The 21,345-nt window shown below is 37.2% G+C and overlaps 1 protein-coding gene across 2 annotated transcripts in view; it reads right to left on the reverse strand.

Moving 5' to 3' along the window:
• The window catches only part of Mlh1 (DNA mismatch repair ATPase Mlh1), a 74,246-nt gene that overhangs the window by 25,650 nt on the left and 27,251 nt on the right, over positions 1-21,345 (reverse strand). For both annotated transcript variants that reach the window (XR_014443341.1, XM_083135222.1), the window contains exons 5-6: positions 20,826-21,052; positions 16,498-16,781 (exon numbers count right to left, since the gene is read on the reverse strand). Coding sequence is in view for 1 of the 2 variants with exons in the window: in XM_083135222.1 (XP_082991348.1) it covers positions 16,498-16,781; positions 20,826-21,052 (511 nt within the window). In the remaining variant the exon portion in view is untranslated. The remainder of the gene's footprint in view (positions 1-16,497; positions 16,782-20,825; positions 21,053-21,345) is intronic.

A 21,345-nucleotide genomic window follows, 5' to 3' on the forward strand; every position in this document is an offset into this window, starting at 1 on the left:
TCAACAATAGCTCGCGCCAAAACGAATGCAACGTTCAATTTGATAACGCTACTGCAGATCACTGTTGCCAACTCGTAACTGATAATACCAACAATTTCACGATCAATTTTTATTTACATAGTTTGTGGGCATGATCAATAACTGCCAACAGGCACCAACAAATGTGGGCACTGGGCACTAATGGGTTAATATTGTAGTTATTACGAAAATATTAGTACACTTAATATTTCTTTAATTTTTTTTGTTCTATAAGGTCACTTTTCTAACTTTCAGGTAATCGGGACGAAGATTGTATAGATGAAATAAATTATAGAACAAATTATTTGAAATGCACAAAGTTAAAAATAATATTGCATACAAACAAGAACAATTGTGTTTTACTAAAAAATGTGGGAGATATATTCGTTACTACTGTGAAACAAATTACATTCGTATTTTGTGATAAATCAAATGAGGAATATTAATTTCTATAAAATAAAAAAAAAACTGATATAGTTATGATGAAACTGCAAACGCGAAGGAGAAACTGTCATTGCATTCAATAGCGTAGTAACTCACTACCTTAGAACTCAGAAACAAAATTCTTTTTCCAGTTGTGGGCTCAAGGGGGATTGTAGGGGGTCATCCCTCCCCCCTTTTGATCCAGTAATCCTATAGAAAAGAACATCAAAGGCAAGAAAAGATGGCAAAGTGACGGAAGGAACCCCCGTCCCTTTTGGAAAATCCTTGGCAATGGCAGGCCACTGACTGCTTCCCTTCATCAGGTAGATCCACAGAGATAATATATCTTTATCTGTGGTAGAACTACATTGTACGTTGGGGGTGGTAGATTGTTATTTATTACAGTTTTTTCTTTGCGTTTTAGCCTTAAACCTCACATAGGAAGATAAACCCCAATTGCTATTTGTTTCCTTCTACTTTTTTAAAAAATATTACTACTTCCATAAAGAGGACAATTACACATGTTCGCTTTCGAAATGCATTTATTTTGTTGTAATAAAACATCTAATCTTCAGCCAGATATTTTCACTAATTACATACCAGTACGAGAGTTACAATTGTGTTCATTGCTGACATATAGTCAATGTATTTATCTTCTATAGCGGAAGTGTCTTTCTAGTGAAAATATGCTTCTTCTTTGGATGTCACCTCCTCCTTTCTTCATAAATGCTACTGTATGGGACGGTTGGATCCTCCCCATTTTCTAGCCAAAATACCTTAATTCCAGTCGCTGAAGAAGGCAAGGAAGATACTTCATCTTAGCAGAGAATAATGAATCAATAACAACAGGCTCCTGTTTAAGAGTGGTATTGTTTAATTGATGCGTACTTTATTTAGTGGTTGCAAACTATGAGCTCGCAATTTGCAGCAACACAGTCTCATTTTCTACGTCTTATAAGAATGTGCATTATTGATATGTAAGCTCGTAATGAAATGGTTACACATGTGAGAGAGCTCGCTGGTTTGGTTCTAACTTATCGTCGTCGAAATAGAAGACGAAAGATCTCAAGATAAATCAGATCACCTTATGAGAAAAGTAAGTTTTGTATACATCACTAATTAATTATTTCTCCACATCTTTATTCTTCTGTTTATGTAAGTGTTTGGGGAGATGTGGTGATTTGGTATTTAGCGTCGCATTTTTTCAGCTTTTGGCAAATTTGTGAAGATGAGGATGAGTCATTATGTGATGAAATTAACTTAGAGACTCTCAGAAGGAGTACATATACCAGGTAGGGATTCAAACCCGGGACCTTTGACGTTAACCACTTCCCCTGCCACGGAGGTAGGCAGGGAGCGCTGTGACTAAGTAGAGATGGACAAGTAAAATTTGGGGCTAGGGTCTGCTCTTACCTATTCCTCTTTTCATAAGAAAAAAGAAGACAGGAAGAAAACTTAAGTTATAAATTTAGTAGGAGCTAATTTAGGCACGTGTTTAGAAATTAATTTAGGGGGTCAAAACCAAGTTTCTCAGAAATAATAATAATAATAATAATATAAACACTTAAATTAATTATATTATACTAATATTCAATTAAAATAATATCAATAAATATTAAAACACATTACTAGGTAAAACAATATAAGAATACGTATAATAAAAGCATGAATTCATTATCTAGTGTACAGTTAAGATCACTGAAACTTGTATGAAATCAACTGCCCTGGCAAGGAAATCAGTGCCAAATATATCAAGAATTGAATATTTATTAAATGTCAAGAAAAAATGTTAGATCCAGTTCAGGAAAATTAAAGTTTGAGATTAATATCTTTGGTAGTGTCACTCAAGGTTAGATGGAATAAATAACTATCGATTATACAGCAAATGCTAAACAACTATACATTTTCATTCTTTAATGTAGTACTTTTAGTCTATCGGGGAGAAGGGGGTAAAGATCCTTTGGCCTCACCCCTACATACGTTCTTTACAGTGAGGTAGGATAGTTTAGTCTCAAGCTTCTCCCAATAAAATCATTTTGTTTTTGTTATGCAACAATGGAGTCATTGTACGTTAGCTTTTACTTAGATACACACACACATCAATTTAACGTTAAATAAAGCAATTATAGAAAAACTCAATATTTACTGCCTTCAAATTAGTTGAAATAAAAAATCCTCGATTACACAACAAATGTCAAACAATGCATATTTTCATTATTTAATATATGTGCTTGGTAAGTCTTTCGGGGAGGGTCCTCAATACATCCTTGGGAGTTATGTGTTTTAAGAATGGGGAAACTGATGTATGCTGCTTCATAATACCTGGGTGTACACGACATTGTAATTAATATTAGTGCCTGTTCTTTCACTCCAGCTTCTGTTTCCTACTATGTATGCACTACAAAATGCACCGCCAAAATACTTTTCGGTTATCATCGTTTTCGTGTATTTAACGTGGAGAACTGTAAACATCGTAAGGGGAATTAATTATACATCGTTTCCTAAATTTTTTTGTGTTTGGGTGGAAGGAATTTTCGGTACTTTTACGTCTGTTTGTTACCTTACAAAAAAGTTACAAAAGTTGGAACCAATATGTAACGTAATTGCTGTTAATTTATTTTCTATTCCCTTACGTTTTGATTACATTGACAGATTCCTGTTCTTACTTCACCGGCCACTTTCCAGCCACACACAGTTTAGAGATACTGAAGATTAGGTCCTTCACGCATCAACGGGCAGGAAGCATTTTAAAAGCTACCTCCTTCCCTTTGGGTCGTGGCCCGGCTTCCACGTTCCAGCGAGTCCATAATTGTCACTGCCGGAGGACAACTATCCCACCTGCTGTGTAGAGGAAGGAATCCGAATCCTTCTGCCAGAGAAACCATCCATTGGTGTGCACGCACAACAAACTCTGAAATGGACTCGCCGAAAACTCAGCATTCCCTGTCCGTAGTAGATTTTGCTCTCTTGTTTTCCCCTTTTCTATCTGTCTCTGTTTCCACGCTCCATTTTCTTTAAAGATATCGCTTACTTTCTCTCTTTTTCTTCTGTTTCTTATGTGGATTCATATTGTTCCCTTTTTCTTCCTTACTACCTTTCTCCCTTCCATCACTATTTCTATCGCTTTCTCATATCTCCATACTTCCATCTCTTTATTTCATTCGCTTTATTTCTCTCCCAGGCCCTCACCCTTCATGTCTACCTGTTACGTCGTATTTCCCACAACCTTGGGATTTGCCCAATTTTTTTTCGTCGGAAGCGGGGAGGAGGGAGGATGAGCCAAAGTAGACCCTGAATTGAACCTGTGTGGAAATTGTGAAGCAGATGTCGAGGAAAATTTGGGGCGTTTGGCCACCTCATACTCTGTGTTGTAAATGTTACTCCTGCCATAGAAAGTAACGTGTGCATTACATCAAAGTTAAACGTGGAACGGAAAACGCAATAGTGCGCAACATATTATTATTTTCTATTAACATAGGAAGAAGTTACTAAAGTTATCTCTTCATTTTATATTTCTACTTACGGATGAAGGCAGGTGCCCACACAGACAACATCATCGAAGTGACAGGCAAACTGTTATATAATATGGATATCAATGGGTGTAATTTCAATTTTTAAGAAATGTTTTTCCAAACAAATTTTGGTGTGATTCTTAATGGACGAGAGGCCCAAGTTAGTGATTCTTGAAGAAATCTACGTATTTCTTGAAGTTGGACTTTCTTCGAATATCCAAGATCACATTCGATCATCAAGACGCTTTAAATAACTTGCTGAGGGGTTTGGAAATAAAAAGGCCATCAAAAGAGCGACGGGAAGGGAATCCTGACTTGGGCATGAGTTTTCTTGCTGAGTGTTCACTATTATTTTCGTCTAATAACAAGCCACAAATTTGCACAACAGTACTTTCAAATTTCTCACCATACGGTATGTCAGCATCTTCCAGGGAAGATCTACTAGGGTGAAATGGGGGTGAGGTTTTAAATTAAGGCAGAATCCCTTTACAAAGAATATAGTGGGAAAATACTGAATATATTATGAGGTTCACTGCATGTATCGTAAGTTTCAATCTCTATTATCTCAGATTTACACTGTCGTGGAAACTAAATCATGATTGGCAGCTCGCTACATCTCTGGTAAATCTATACAATCCATTCACAATCACAACTTTTTTAGGCAGAATTTGATGTTTCGGCGTGTCTAAATTCTGCAATACTAAAGATCTCTTCAAATACTAATAATATTAACTATCAGATGCGCTATACGAATAATAAATTATAAAATAACAGATTATATGCAAGACAATTACGAAATATGTCCTTTTACAGGGAAATTGGAGAAATGTGTTGTAAAAACGCCAAATTGGTCACATATGTCAAAATATGGCGTATCAAGTTTGTCTAATTCAGAGTATTCATCAGATATGGAAAGACCTCACCCCAGTATTCGATGTGATGCCAAATACAAAATATGTTAAAACATAAAGTCCCGGGCCCTAATTCTAAAGCATCATTTATGTGATCCATTCTTTAACATATAATAACAATATTAATAATTTATGATTACCGATTATTCACGAGGGGTAAATGACTTCCTTGAGATGTCCTGTTTTTGGATCAAAATATTATGGTCTCCCTGATATGGTCCCTCTCCACTTCACGTTTCCTTGCGACGGGGAGAATTTACGAGGATTTAGAATACTTCCGAAATATATATTATTGTTATTACTATTATTATTACAATTGTGTTAATAAGGTTGCAATAAATCCATACAATATCTCATCTAATGCAAATAATGGACAAACCCCAAGTTGCATTGGTAAGAGTGTTGTGGCCTTTTAATCAAGGAGTCCCGGGTTCGATTCCCGGTGGAGGCACATAGTGGTTTGGATCCCACTTTAAAACTGTAGGTTCAGTCCCGATTAGAATTTCTGTGCATGAACTGGACTTAAATCAAGTAAGTCAATACAAATAATGGCTGGATGTGCTATATATAATGCTCTAGATCTCGTTCTGGGTTTAATTCGAAAGTAATGGAACGAAAAATCTGAAGTCTTGTCATGTGGAAGTAGCGAATAAACATATATCTATTACTTTTAATGCAGGGTGGAATTTGAAGGAGGGATATCTATTACCCCCTCTGCACTTGCCACTTTGTCATTTGATATTTAATTTTTCTGAAAATATCCGGGGGGGCTGTAGCCTCTTAAGCCTTCTGCGTATGCCAGTACATAACATAATAAGTATATTGCAAAATAATGAAGTAATTTATGAGATTATTGTTATTTTCATGTCATTATGTCGGTATTAAATAAACGCGTTCAGTAACACTATCATTTATTAAAAAAGGCTCTTAACCCGCCACATATCAATGAGCTGTTTGTTCATAGCACTGAGTACGCTTATGTCTGTCACTGTATTCATCGCTTTTGACCTTCCACAGACAAGGCATAGACAAATACGTCTCATTTTCAACCAGGTAAATAAACAAGCGATTTGGCCAGTCTGGTGCAAAACTTCCAAATATTTGGAATGCCTGAATGCGCCTGGTCAGAGCAAACTATTGTAGGTGGCAGTACCCCTGTTGTGTCCCCACGCCTTTGATGGGCAATTGTTCTCCCATTTAAATACATGAGGAATTTCATGCCGAAGGTGCTGTTATTGCAAGTTTAATTTAATCTTAATCTCCGAAATTATGTCGGAGCATGACAGATAAATAACACAGGGCCGCAAATTAAATTCAATTTAATGTTGTTTTTTGTTTAATAGGTGAACTTTATTATTTGTACCATGCCGATCACGAATATGAAATTCGTTTTTCTCTATCACGCAAGGTTTTCTTACAAATCAAATTTTAAAATTTGGCCTTTGTCCAATATTGCATACTGTTTTATTATAATTTTTCTTTTCTTCAATCAGAATAAGTAGCTTATCACACTAAACGCATCAACATGTTTATTTTAAAATGAATATAGACATACACAAAGGACCCATATAATATAGAAAACGACATATAGCAGTATATAATATACACACAAGAAAATCATTACACAATACATATTTTTCAGTTCTGTTTAGCATGCTTTCTTCTGTAAGCTTTCCTAACTTTCTTGTGATTTTCTTCTGGCGTTTCTCTGTACAATGCCCAACAGTAGTCAGCCATCATGATAACACTCCAATGTCTTTGATACCTTTTCTCCATATCCCTCATGTCCTGATGGAACCGTTCGCCTTGTTCCTCACTTAATTCACCGAGATTTTGTGGAAAGTTATCAAGGTGTGAATGCAAAAAATGTAATTTGAGATTCATGTTACAACCCACCTCGTGAAATTTAAGTAACATATTATCAACAACTTCTCTGTAATCAGGACTTTTGTGGTTCCTCAAGAAGTTCAACACTACACTTTTAAATGCTATCCAAGCATCTCTTTCAGCTACAGTCATTGTTTCCTCGAAGTCTTTATCATTCATTAATTTCCTAATGTCTGGTCCAACAAAAATGCCTTCTTTCACTTTGCCGTACGACAGGGATGGAAATTTGTTGCATATGAACTGGAAACATTGTCCTTCCTTGTTAAGTGCCTTCAAAAATTGTTTAATCAGCCATAATTTGATATGAAGAGGGGGAAGTACAACTTTCTCAGGACTGACTAAATGTTGTTGTACGATGTTCTTTGAACCCGGTTCAATGTTTTCCGTATTGGCCATTTTTTTCTTTCCCAGTGGTAATTTTGTGCCCTACTATCCCACTCACAGATGTAACATGACATTTTCGTATATCCACATTGTAGTCCAAGTAAAATGCTCAAAACTTTAAGATCACCACACACCAACCAACCACGGTCCTCATATTTAATTTTATTAAGAACAAGTTGCATATTGCTGTAGGTTTCTTTTAGTGACACAGAATGAGCAATAGGAACTGAGGGGAACTTATTTCCATTATGTAACAGAACAAATTTTAAACTTGTTTTATTCGAGTCAATGAATAGCCTCCAATCAGTTGAAAGAGAAGGAAAATTTAACTTAGTCAGCAAATCGGACACATCACAACAAAACACGAGAGAATCTTGTTTCGAGAAATAAGGCACAAACTCTTTTTCTCGGTGTCTGTACCAGGAAAATGTTGTTCCACAAGCCAGCAAGTTCTTTTCGTTAAGTCTGAGCTTCTTTAGATAAATTTAGGTATCTAACTAAATCATTGAGTTCGCTTTGAGTGAACGGTATAGGGTCACGAGATCCGTCAGGGGTGTCACAAATGTCATCATCCATTTCACTTCCTTCCACTGAATCACTTAGTGAACCAGGATCACTTACACACTCAAGACTTGATGGAGGTGTCGGTACAGGCAACCGTGCAACACAGGTCTCATTGCAGAGGGAATATTGGGATACACTATCCTCTTCTTGTTTCTAATATTTCGACCTATAATTTCACAGGAACAGAAGTAACAATCATTGCTGTGATCCTGAGGCTCCCCCCACACAATGGGTATTGCAAATGGCATAGATGGACCGCTTTCCCGTGCTCCAGTTTCGTAAAGATTCCACACATGATCTACATACCTTGTGTGGGGCCCACGATTTATCTTGATCTCCTAGTTTAATTTTAAAGTATACATAATATGCTCTTCTTACAAAATCTGTAATTTCCTGTCTCTGTACCCGGGGAACAAATTCACTGCAGATGTAGCAAAACACATCTGTGCTATTCAGACAACCACAAGATGCCATGGCCACACCACAGTAATGTACCACACTGAACAACCAAATGTTAATGTAGGGGATCAACGTATCTTACATACCATGGAAGCAAATTAGGACTTTTGATAGTTACATATAAAATTAATTTCAAATGATATTTCAATGTTTTACATAGTATTATTTTCAGCATTTAGGCAAGAAACATATTAATTAATTTAAATAAAACGAAACTTCTCTGTATTTAAAGCTTATTCCTCTTTATTACTTGTTGAATAATTTTGAAACGTACCAGTGACATCTAGCGACAATCACTTGAATTGCACTGAAACGTGCATAGCACAACCCCCATATATAAATCGTGAATTGTAAAAAATTCTTGCGTGATGTGAGAAAACTAATGCCAGTTTCAGCATCAGCAAGTTCAAATACATGTAAAACACCCAAAATTATAAAAACAACAGAACCCATGCGGCCCTGTGTAATCAGTGCTGTGAAACTAAGAATTTTAATAAGACGATCGTCAACAACAGAAAATATATCGTAACTCGAAAAAGCCTTAAAATTTGCGCAGCATTTGTTTACGTCACTTGCAATTTTCATACTTTACGTGCTTCATTCTTGTGAATCTGGTAAAGAATAATACATAACAATTCCACTCAACCACGAAAATACGAGAGGAAAATGTTTGCTCAATACAAAGAAAGCACATGTTAATAAGTTATCGGAAAGGGCATAGTGTATTATAATAAATACCATGCGCTTTCTCACTTAATACATTTTTTCTTTGTAATATGGTGAGTTTCTCTGTTGAATTTTACATATTCGCAAGTCGCAAGAAGAGGAAACATAAAAGCGTAGTGTAAAAATTTTAAAATTTTGTATTATAGACCCATGGCAGCTAGGGACTACCAAAATTACGTCAAGTTTAGTGCTCTTTGTGATAAACATACCATTTTTAGGCCCGTCTGAACTACCCTGCATGGAGCTTTAATATATTAATTCTTAGGTTCAGGAAAATGTAATTTTCGGAAAACAATGTTAAAGGTTTGCTAAGCGCATTTTTGATATTGATTTTCACGAGAAATTCTTACCATCGTTGAAAAAAAACGTTTAAATTGCCATCCTATCGCTCTCCAATGCAAAGCTTAGGGCAGCCAGATGACGAACGAAATTCTTTTGGGGAAAGAAAACTTAAGGATTCTTGGAACCTGACCCCACCCCCATCCACTTTCACATCTGGTTGGGGCAGCAATGTACCGTTTTCATGTTCTCTGCGAGGGCCAACAACCTTGAGCGGCAGAAAAGAGCACGCGTTTGCTTGCAAATGGATGGCCCGCAGTCGGACACACGCAGGCACCGCCAAGCTTTCTCTGCAAGTCTTCCATCCCCAATATCCGCCGACAGCTATTTTACCCCGAGGGTGGCAAGCTGGTCAAGGGAATTCGGTCCACAAGGACAGGGCAGATTGTTTTGTATCTTGGGAGTCTAGTCAGTCCGGAGAGGGGAGGGGAATTTCTCACAACTCAAAGGAAGCAGGAAATCCTTTTTTGTATAAACCCATTTAACCCTCCCAAAACAATGTATGTGAAAGCCTGGGGCGCACAATATCTTTTAACCATCTTCACGTACTGCATTTACAAGTTTGCCATTTAGTGTCAATTTCTGCTCATTTTGGCTAATTGTAATGGTGGGGATGATTGGAGATGAGTTCAAAATAGATGAACCAAAGAAAAATAATTCCCAGATCGAGACTCAAACCTGGGAACATTGGTGAGGAGATCGAAAGTCAACCACTGAATAGCTTGGCCACCAATCTGGTTCCCTAATTTACAATCTCCATTACAACTTTTAAGTTATGTCTGACGATTAGTTACTTTTATTATATTATCACCATATATTCGATATCTCATTAATTTGTGACTTACTTCTTTCGTCTCAGCCTAATCATCACATCAGTGGCGTGCCCAGGATTTTCAAAAGGGAGGTGTTACGTACACTCTTTCTGGTAGTCAGCTCTCATTTTGCCATCTTTTCCATTTGACGATCTTTTCTTTAGGAATATTTGGCTAAAGGGAGTATATAACCCCCCCTCCTTGGGTACGCCACCGGGTGTAGAGGATGCCCCCTCAATGCAAGGGGAGGTGTATGTAAGGGCTCAACAATGTTCTCTCCGGTATCCTGAAGTTTTGTGTGAAACCAGTATTCATATAGCGTTGTTTATACGGATTAAAAATCAAGAGATGTGTACCAACATTAAAAAAATTCGAACTGGAAACTCTTTGACACGAGCTCTGAATTAAGAAAACACTCTTGATTTTTTTTTTAATGTCGATGAGCTGTGAATGAATGGACAAACGAGTTGAAATTTTGGGTGCGCCAGCAATTAGGCTATCTTGCAACCGTCACATTATTCGGGATCCAGCGGCTTACCATATCTATAGACATAATTGTAATGTCGAACGACTAAAATATTCTTACTTGGGTTAAAACCTGGGTCTGTAAAGGGGCTATCAGAACACACAAGGACTACACACACACACAGCCCTACAAGGATTATACAGCCACAGGTTCAGATGCCAGAGCCTCGTTTGTCTGCCAAATATAGTCCAGGGCACAGACTAGAAATGTGTACTGTGGTGTGTGAGTTAAGAATACCGAAAATAAATTCCCGACTCGGTGTTGATTACTATTCTTTTATTATGTAGGAGGTGCTAGAGTGATTTCCCAGTGACATGTCAAGACGACGTATTCAATAATAAGCAGGCTTTGGCAAATTGCCAATCAATAGGATGGGAAAGCCTTTTATGAACTTTTTACAGAACAGCCGATGCCAAGAAGGTCCCCTTCCCTTTCATATTCAAATAAGAGCGAGATAAAGGATGGTTGATTGATTTATTTGCTGTTATAAGTCCACTTTATGCAGAGTAAGGCTAATCGGGACTGGACCTAGAGTTTAAAGTGGGATCCGAACCACTATAATAATAATAATAATAAATTTTCTTTATTCAGCGGGCGAGGTTCAGCCAAGGGCTGCTCTGCCACCTAACCCTTGTCAATATGATAATACATATGAGATGATATAAACTTATGGAGTAGTAAGTTAAACGTAAAAATAATAATAATAATAAATTAAAAAATGAAGAAAGAGTAAAAAATACATAGGAATTAGTTGCATACAAAAAAAAAAAGTGTAACTAGAAATACAAAAGACAATAGTAATAATAATACAATTCCTTATAGTGAGTGACATGATACCTTCAGTATGTGCCCCGACTCTGCCATTGTTCCATTAACAGCAGATCTTTTATTTTACCTTTGAAATATAATGGGTTGTTTACACTAGCGATATTTGCAGGCAATGCATTCTATGCTTTGGGAGCCGAAAAGGAGAAAGATGATTTGTAGGTCGTGGTAGAGTGATGGGGTAAATCGAAGTTGTTCCGCTTACGGGTAGCATACTGATGGATTTCCCTACGGGAATGCATCTTCTCAAACAGGTACTGCAGTTTACCTTCTGTCAGTATGCGGCGTATACAACAGAGATAGTGCAACTTCCTTCTGTTTGCCATGGTAAGAACCTGATTACTATTTAAGAATGGAAGAATATGATCGGATCTTTTGGCTTGAAAAATGTATCGGAAGCACGCATTTTGCACCATTTGTATTTTTTTACTGAGTTTTTGCGAGAGTTGAGGGCCGTAAACATTATCACAATAGTCGAACAATGGGTAGATTAATGCTTGGATGAGTCTTAGCTTGCATTCCGCAGGGAGGAAGTCACGGAAACGATTCAGATTCCTAAGTGTTCCATAAGCTTTCCTACATTGCGTCTTTACATGTTCTGTCAAATCAAAATTTTCGTCAAAAATCAGACCGAGATTTTTAGCAGTGTTATTCCTGACAATGGGCAAATTGTTTATTTTGAGCTCGATCTTAATATTTTTAATTAACGACCTTGAATAATTAGAACCAATGATCATGAAAGTGGATTTTTCTGGATTTATTTTAAGACCGTTAGATGGACACCAGTTACTGACGATGTTTAAGTCAGAATTTAGTGACTGAAGATTATGTTCCAACGAAGCGTAATGATCTGAGAAATATAACTGGGTATCGTCTGCGTAAAAATGTGGAGTGAAAAATCTTATGACTTGCTGCAAATCTGCAGTGTAAAGGGTGAAGAGGGGGGCCTAATATCGATCCTTGCGGCACGCCTGCTTTCAGCGTTATAGGTTGAGACACGTGAGATGGTGAATTATGTAATACGACCCTTTGACGTCTGTTAAATAGATATGTTTGAAACCAGTTTAATGTTGAAGGAGAAAACTTGTAATATTTAAGTTTGGCTAATAATAAATCATGCTGCACAGTGTCAAAAGCCTTACTGAGATCCAGAAGTACTAAAATAGTGACTTGCTGTTTATCAATGGCATAGAGAATATCACCGGGTATCGAACCCGGACCCCCTTGATTACAAGGTTACGATGCAACCACTGCACCATACGATGCAACCTTGTTAAACCATAAAATAAGTTAGACACCCTACATTCTAGTTAAACTCGAGTCCCCATTTGTCTTGTATTTTTGGTTATTTTATTTTAATTTTCTTTACATTAGCCATCTGCTGTGATCTTAGCTCGCGTTAATTCAAAGAAAACCCTTAAAATTTTTCAACGCCATCTCCTGGTGGGGACTTGCGGACCTCCTGGAGAGAAACTGAAGGTAAGGCGCTGTGCGCTCTCCCTAACGAGGAGTATCAGAACTACCAAGAGTGCTCAGAAAACTACCGGTGCTCAGTCAAGCGTGGTGAAGGGTGACGGCCATAAGCGGGATTGCTCTGGATATAAAATTACTTACTCTGTGGTTTCACCTACGTCACAAACTGTTGCATTGTGGGATCGAGCAGGCATGATTGAGGTCGGTTGTTGCAAACATATGAAATTCAAGCAGTCGGGTAGGAGATTTCAACCTTGTTTACGATGGTACTCTACAGTTTTCGGTTGTTTAACAGAAACTCACATTTATCCTCGAATTTTCCTAAAAAGAACATAAGATGCGCTTCACGGCACGAAATGAGCAAGGACTCGAGAATTGCTGATCAGAAGATACACATCGTCTGTGAATCGTGCCAACATTAATGAACAAGCAAACATTACAGTGAACATTTCCTCTCAGGCAAGTTCATATGGCACCTTTCTCTGTGACTTTTAGTACAAAGGGATCAAACTGGTGGGTATAATTATACGTGCAATAGTGTTTCCTTGGTTTTTCTTTGGTAGAAAGTTGCTGATACTTCCGATAAGTTTGATGATAAGAATGATAATATTCTAAGTTTAATTCATCTTGATAATTGTAGTCTACTTGATTATTTATTATATTTCGTTCGTTAACACAAACTGTTAACAATGTTATTCGATTCATGTGAAAAGGTGCTGGTAGTAGGCCTTGCGTACCGTCAGAAAAAAAAGCTATCAAAGTATCCCAAATTGATTGATTGATTTAGTTTATTTTACTTTGCTTTTATGCCAGTTTTGGATAATCAAGAAGGCAAGACTGAGTGATGATATGTTGAAAATGATAAAGTGAAACTTACAAAAGAACACCCATGCTCAGGCTGGCATTTGAACCGGGACCCCTGGCATCGTAGCATGCTGTGTTAACCACTATGCCACGGAGGCCGGTATATCCCAAATTGTTAAAGCAAGGAATGAAATTACGGTTTTCGAGCACTTCAACATTTTACAGTTAATCTACACTGGATGTAAATATTTCATGCAGAATCCTAACCACTAATAAATACGAAAATAAATTGACTCCAGGTAGCTGGGTCAAGTAAATAAATACATGTGAACTACAGTTGGCCAAAGGTTTAGGCCCCTTTTGTCAATAATTTTATGCAATGTTACAGACATTTTACACAGTACTAACGAACGTACACTTAGCGCAGGTGTAACAAATGCTACGTGGTGTGTATTTCCTTGCAGACGACAAACAACTTGGCCGTGAACATGGCAGCGGCGAGAATCCTGACGTCACATGAAACCCACCCATTGTTGGTTATTTTGAAGGAAAAAAACTAATAAACCGATGCTTGTAATTGGACTGGAATACTCACCCAATGATATTAATCAGTATTTTGAACAATTTTCAAGCATTGATATCAGTATTGGTGGGAACACGACTTATCAACAGTACACAAAATATTGCAACTATGACAATAGACAATTAGTCCCACCACCCACGTCACAACATCAGGGTAAATAACGAGCACCCAATTTACATATGATAAGTTATATTTTAAACTGGTCTAGCATTGGTGATATGTGATTCATATGTGGTAAGGTTAATACATTAGGTTAAGATTCTCCTAAAAAGTTTATATTTGCCTAATGTGGACATTTTGTCTATTGCTCTACGACACAGGACAGTAAAATCTTGCCTGCTGTTCACACGCTGCTGCTCTTTAACGGCGGAAAAGAGAATTAGCATCCCAGCGTTTGCTGCTGGTCCATCAAATCAGTCTTCTTTTCTGACTGACTGACTGGTTTGTTGCACAGCATCTGCATTGCCGAGCCAACTTAGGCACGAGGATAGGAAGAACGGCATTGAACCTCGCTGCAATAGTAGCGCTGTAGAAATCAGGCGGTTGCTTCAGGTCTGCAACAGCCACCTGTGTGTCTACTCATATACTGTGAAATCTCGCAGGCTGCCTCCTTCATTTTAACAGATCATAATGGAACTGCTTGCATTGTAGAATTATTTTCTTGTAGTTTGCGGTTATTACAAGCATAAGAAAACAGTTTTTCGTTGTGACGTTTCAGGAGAACACACGCTCCCTTCATCAGACATTTATTTTCATTTTGACTAAAGATACAGTTATAACAATGGTTAACAATTTTTTTAAACAAAAAGAAACAAACAGGTAGGAAAAACAGCAAGGAAAATGCCAATAAGATGGCACGAACACGATTTGGACATTATAAATCTAAACCCAAGAACAGGTTTGTCAGATCACATCATCGAAGAGAAGCATTTGATTAAAAAGAGAAGGGTTTTAAAAAGATTTGACGGGAAACATAGAGTTGAATGTCTGGGAAGCTTCGTTCATTGCAGAAGAACACTGGAATAAATTAAATAATGAAAATGGTAACATAGATCCAGTATGGAGTATTCTTTTTCACAAATGGAGTAAGTCATCATCTTTAAAATTTAATGTATCAGAAAACATCAAGAGACAATGTGAAAACAATGATGACTGAATTACCTGATGATATTTGGGATTCATAATTTTAAATAAAAAAATAATGTGATCAAAAAGTTTTATCTGAAATAAAAATAAAACAGACTGCTTCTTTTCAGTTAGGTTGCTATATTACAACAATGTAACATTGACAACATCCATTATATAAGGGATTCTTTTTGTTTAAAAAATTGCTAACCATTGTTATAACTGTATCTTTAGTCCAAATGAAAATAAATGTCTCATGAAGGGAGCGTGTGTTCTCCTGAAACGTCACAACGAAAAACTGTTTTCTTATGCTTTTAATAACCGTAAACTACAAGAAAATAATTAAGAGTAAAATTATTTGTTTATGATCAATATATTTAATATGAAAACAATGATAAAATACTAACAAAAAGTATGAAACGTTATGGCAAAATATTCGGTCGTTGTGCAACACTGCAACAATATCAGTAATCGCCCCTGGAAACAAGCATACATCCATAACAGCAGTGTGCTACATGTGTTTATTAGTCAGAAAGCATACATTAGCATTACAGTAACAAAAGTGATACACATATATTTGCCCTCATTTTCGTGATTAGCCAAAAGTGGCAGAAAAGCAGAGTAAAAAGAGTAAAATAAATCAATCAAAAGCCATTCTGCATGGCAGTTGATTCATCAATGACATACCACCACTCTTTATGCGATAACTATACATCACACTGCCATCTAGTGATGTGTCCATGTACTATGGATGCCATGTTATCTGGAACATATAATTATATTATGGTACCATAGTTCAACTTTGAAAAAAATATAGTTGCCATGACTACTTAGTTCCAACCCTCGATGCTGTTAATAAATCACTATAATGCTCAATTCTGCTATCATCATTAAAGCTGAGTTAACGAGACTGATTCCTACAGAAACATAATAATGCCTTGTAATAATTATCGGTCAGTTAACACAATAACAAATTAGACAAGTTGAGAAGGATTTGTTGATTTGTGACATCAGTATGGAGTAAAATAATACCATCATTATAATTATTATATAATGAAGGCTACATTATCTCTCATATGAAGAATACATGGAAAATATGCATGCACAAAGACACACCTGTGCTTACCTATTTGGAGCAGACGTTGGAGCTTCAGCATCTTGCTTTGATACCATAACTTTGTCTATCTTTTCATTACTATGGTCTTCTTTTTCCTTGCTGCTGCCTTGGCCTGTTTTTTCAGACAAATTTTCTCCTGTGGGACAATCTGCCCCTTTCTTCACTGTGCTTGGGCCAAAAAACTTATCCAACTTTTGTTCCAAGTGATCTGTGCGAACCATGTGCTGAGCATAAACCTTCTTGTCTTTCTGAACAGATGATTCGGTTGGTGCTGCTGTGCCAGGAAGTAAGGCCTGTGAACAAAATTAACGTGTTACACAGCACATACATATATTTTTTTTCATAATTCACCCTTTCCTTGTGTCCATACAGTAGTGACCCTATGGTGCATTTGTGTAAAAAACACAAATCTATCCTAGATTCAAGTGATAGCAATGAAGATACACCTAGTAATTCCTGCCGAAACCAGTATAGTAATATATCAATGGTAACATGATTAAGTCTTGTTTCCCTGATAGAAAAACACCACGCTGATCAAGTGTCTTCATTTCAGTAAAAAACAACACGTGACATTTCAACCTTCTATCTAGGTCTTCATCAGACTCAGAACCAAACTAAAATCAACTCAGAACGAAATAAGTCATTTTAGTTGGGTTTTGAGTCTCAGTAATACCCTGATAGAGTCGAAATGTCACGCGTTACGTGTTTCTTACTGAAATTGTATAGACTGCCTTGGTCAGCATATTTAGTGTTTTTTTCAGTGATATATCAGTATTTCATTCCAAGTTCTGTATTTGTAGCTCTGTTATTAGCATCATTTTTCTGACATTTTTGGCTAATTGTTATGACCGATGTACCAATTTCCATTTACCAATTACCATTTTGGTCTTTCTCCGCACTTCCCAAAGACCTCATTTTTTCTTGCTCTCTGAAAACAACACAACTGTCTATCCGGCAAACAACTTTCCCACGAAACCAGGCTTACGATTAATTAACGAACCCACTCTCTGACATGGGGAACAGTATGGTCCCGCAATGAACTGTGATCGCCCTTCATATTCATTTGGACCCGTCACCTGCTCTGCAGGGGGTGGAAGGTTAAGAATTTAGAGGAGGACCATTAATCCACTGAGCTCCAGAAGCGTAATTTATATACATCCAACCAAAACCTGCTGGAACACGACTCTCAACTTTATCGTAAACTTTCATGACAAGGAGTGCTCTGTTTCCTTAAAACCGAACGTCTCACAGGCATTGAGAGTCCTACTTACCGACTCGTCAAGACAATGACTACCTCCGTTCCAGTAATAAGAACCAACCGTCCCGGAGCAAGCGGACCTTTAAAGAACTGGCATCTTAGCACGTATCACGAGCTGAGCAGAAGACATAATTTCCACAAGCCCGCCAGCCCAGTCTGGCCCCTCGACAGTAAGGTGACAACAGAAAAAGTGCTGGACGAAGAACCCCGACATCGCCCGAGAACATTTCTTTCCCCCACTGGAATTAAGACAGGCACATAAGTTAATCGTGTGTGAAAGTGAAGTGCTCGCAATGAACTTGTGACTGACTTAATTTAATTAGGGCCAGATACTTCTTCATTCTCCAGATCAGCCCTCGAACAAGGCTCCGTTGTGTATCCGTGCAAGGCTATCATCCCTTCTCTCATCCCTCCCCAGTGCAAACAAGTGGGCGGGGCTTAATCACACTGACCAATAAGATGGAAAGATTTTTCCCCCCGAGTGCGACGAGCTGGAGAAAGCTGAGGAGAAAATGAGTGTAAACATGACAGTTTGCGGTACATCACAGAGTTACAAGACACTTCAAAAACAGTTTTTCCATGCATAGCTTAGAGCCACAAGATGCTTCAAGAGAATACTCTCTCATCAGTTTTCTTCACCATCAAAGGGGAAAAGATTTTCTCTTGACTTGACCAAGTTTGGACTCTGTGCATCAAAAGTTCCATTTTATATACTGTGCTTTTAAGTTAGTTATTTAAAATCACGAAGAGGAAAGGTGCATCCATAAAAACACTGCTTATGGAAGTTGTTTTGTGCACAATGCTGGCTATCAGCAGCTAGCAGTAATCATCTGTTCTGACACAGTGCACTATGGGTAGTTAACTCGCTTGTCAACAAATGACGGCAAATAAGGTCAGGGTGTAATAGGACGAGATCTTGTAAGTATGTTCGCAATATGAATTAAACTTCTAGTGTCACTTATAATCCGTGATCTGATTTATTAATTTGTGAAACATAATTTAATCTCTTGGCTTGTGATCGAAGACCAACGAATAAGAAATTTAGACATTTCCTATCCGTTGGCTGAATTTCTGGGCTGTTAAAACCCTAAACATTGCATCCCCTATGTGAGAGTATGTTGGTATGTTTGGTTTCAGTTTGTTTTTATGTAAATAACATCCATGCCTAACGTAATTGAGATCCGAACCCCCTTCAGTTTATATTGTGATAATGGAGATGAATGGTGATAAAATGAGATGGATGAAGGGGCAATCACATGATAACCGTCGCTGTGCTTAAACTTGCAGAACGATTATCAATGCAAATAAAATTGTGTAATTAACGATAACCGTTATATTTAAAATAAATACAATATAGGCGCAGAAAATCTCACAACTTCCATCACCATTTTTAGTACTTATTATTTCTCGTTGCTATGGTTACAGCAATTTGATTTCTTGTATTTTATACACCGTGATAAGATGATTATAACAATATATATATATATATATATATATATATATATAACAAACATGCATAAGTTAAAACAACATCAATAACATAAATAATATTAACTTTGAACATGACAGTTTGAGAACAGGACAGTCTCTCTCTCACACACACACACATGGACAAGATGCAACACAAGCTCCACAGAGGACTATACTAGCTGCAAGTTCAGATGCCAGGGCCTCGTTATGGGCACCCGGTTCCCCAGGCAGTATAATTCTCTGTGGGATTTGTGTTCTGTGTCCTTTCCATATGTGTTTGTGATTGTACCTTGATGACATCTATGCCAAGGACCTCTTGCTTCATAGTGTGCTACACTGACCATTTCATGGAGGCTGGAGAAGTGGAACCGTGCTCAACTTGGTGGATGATGTTATACTAAAGACTGTTGTGATTGATTTATTTACTTTGTTTATTTCACTCGCCTTTCCTAACACTTTCGACTCATGGCGAAGATGAGAATGAGTGGTTTGTTGGTTGATTTGGTGTTTTAAGTCCACTTTATGCACATTAAGGCTAATCGGGACTGTACCTCCACTTTAAAGTGGGATCCGAACTACTGGGTATCGAACATGGGACCCCTTGATTACAAGGCAAGGACGCTACCACTGCACCATCGGGGAGAATGAGTGATCTGATGAAATTGATGAAAGGACACTAGCAAAGAACACTCGGGACACCTGGTGTTGCAGCACATTAACCAGAAGCTTATCCAGAATTTTCCATCTGTAAGTTCATATTTAGGGGAGTGTAAGTGTAAATTTAGAGTCAAAATGACTATAAATTGGGCCTTCTTGAAAAAATATTAGGAGGGGTGTTAAGGATTTTTTGTTTGGCGGGGCTAGGAATGTCTGAATAAATCACTGATGCTAACAACTCTACGATTCCACCACGGAAGTTGGAGAACAACAGGCATACAGATTTAAAATAAGAGAGGTGAACCCAAATGCCCGAAATTAGCCCAGTCTCCATCCACATACATTCAGGGGTATGCGCTTGTCCTAGTGCCTGAAATTTGCTCCAGGACGTCATATCTGTTAAATTTCAGTTCCCCTGTCTTACTTTTCCTCTATTTCTTTATTTTTTTCAAATGAACATTACATGTAGATCGTTGTTCGGAGATTAATATACAAATAATACAATTGATACAACTAGACTTTCAACACTTTTCATTGATGATGAAACATTCTGGAAGAGGTATTTATATTTTTCTACTTTTTTTAAAAAAAATATTTTTTATGTTAGTGGATTAGTGTGGAAACTAGTGAGAGTAAGAGAGTTAGTTTTGTAGTAGTAGTAATTAGAGTAAAGTAATATAAAGTATAATTTATATTGTATATACATGGTTATGGGTGATAATAGGTCAATAACTGTGAAATATCGTAACATCATTTCATATTAGCACATATAATATTAATTAATAACAAAATTAATTAATTTACATGTGTATGTATTCAACATGCTTAGAATAAATAAGGATTATGTTTCTGTTAGTGAGTGAAGATATAAAGACTATCATGAGGGGGGAAAACTATGGAGGTTGGCTACATACTGCTGATGAAAAAGCATTAATGTTTAAATGTGTCCTACCTGCGTGTAAAATATTCTTGAAGCATTACAATTCAGCAGTCGTCCTTCCACAGATTCTTTAATTTTTTCAATTATGTTATCTTCGTGTAGGAAGTGAACTTCATGTTTTGTCGGATGAACATTGACATCCACGTTCTGTGGTGCTATTTCTAGGCTCAGGTATAAGAATGGGTGACCTCCTTTGGGAAGATATGATGCATAAACCAACTCAATAGCTTTCCGCAATGCTGGAAGAGAGGAGTAGAGGATTGTCATATAAATTTCACACAACTATTGGATCTAAATTAAAGCTGTATTTTATACAAAGTGCATTCAATAAATAACTGGAAAAGTAGTATAAAAAATCTAAAATACGACTGTGATTGTTATATGTTTGTTATTTTTTTAAGCCTGCCTCGCACATGGGACACTGGGAAACAGTTACACAAGATGGCGGCACCCTTACAGGAGTGCTCCAAGCTGGAGCAGAAAAGTGTCGTGAGATTTTTGTTGAGTGAAGGTGTGAAACCAATAGAAATTA

Source organism: Lepisma saccharinum, chromosome 14 (assembly GCF_977018435.1).
Source record: "Lepisma saccharinum chromosome 14, izLepSacc3.1, whole genome shotgun sequence".
NCBI lineage: Eukaryota > Metazoa > Arthropoda > Insecta > Zygentoma > Lepismatidae > Lepisma > Lepisma saccharinum.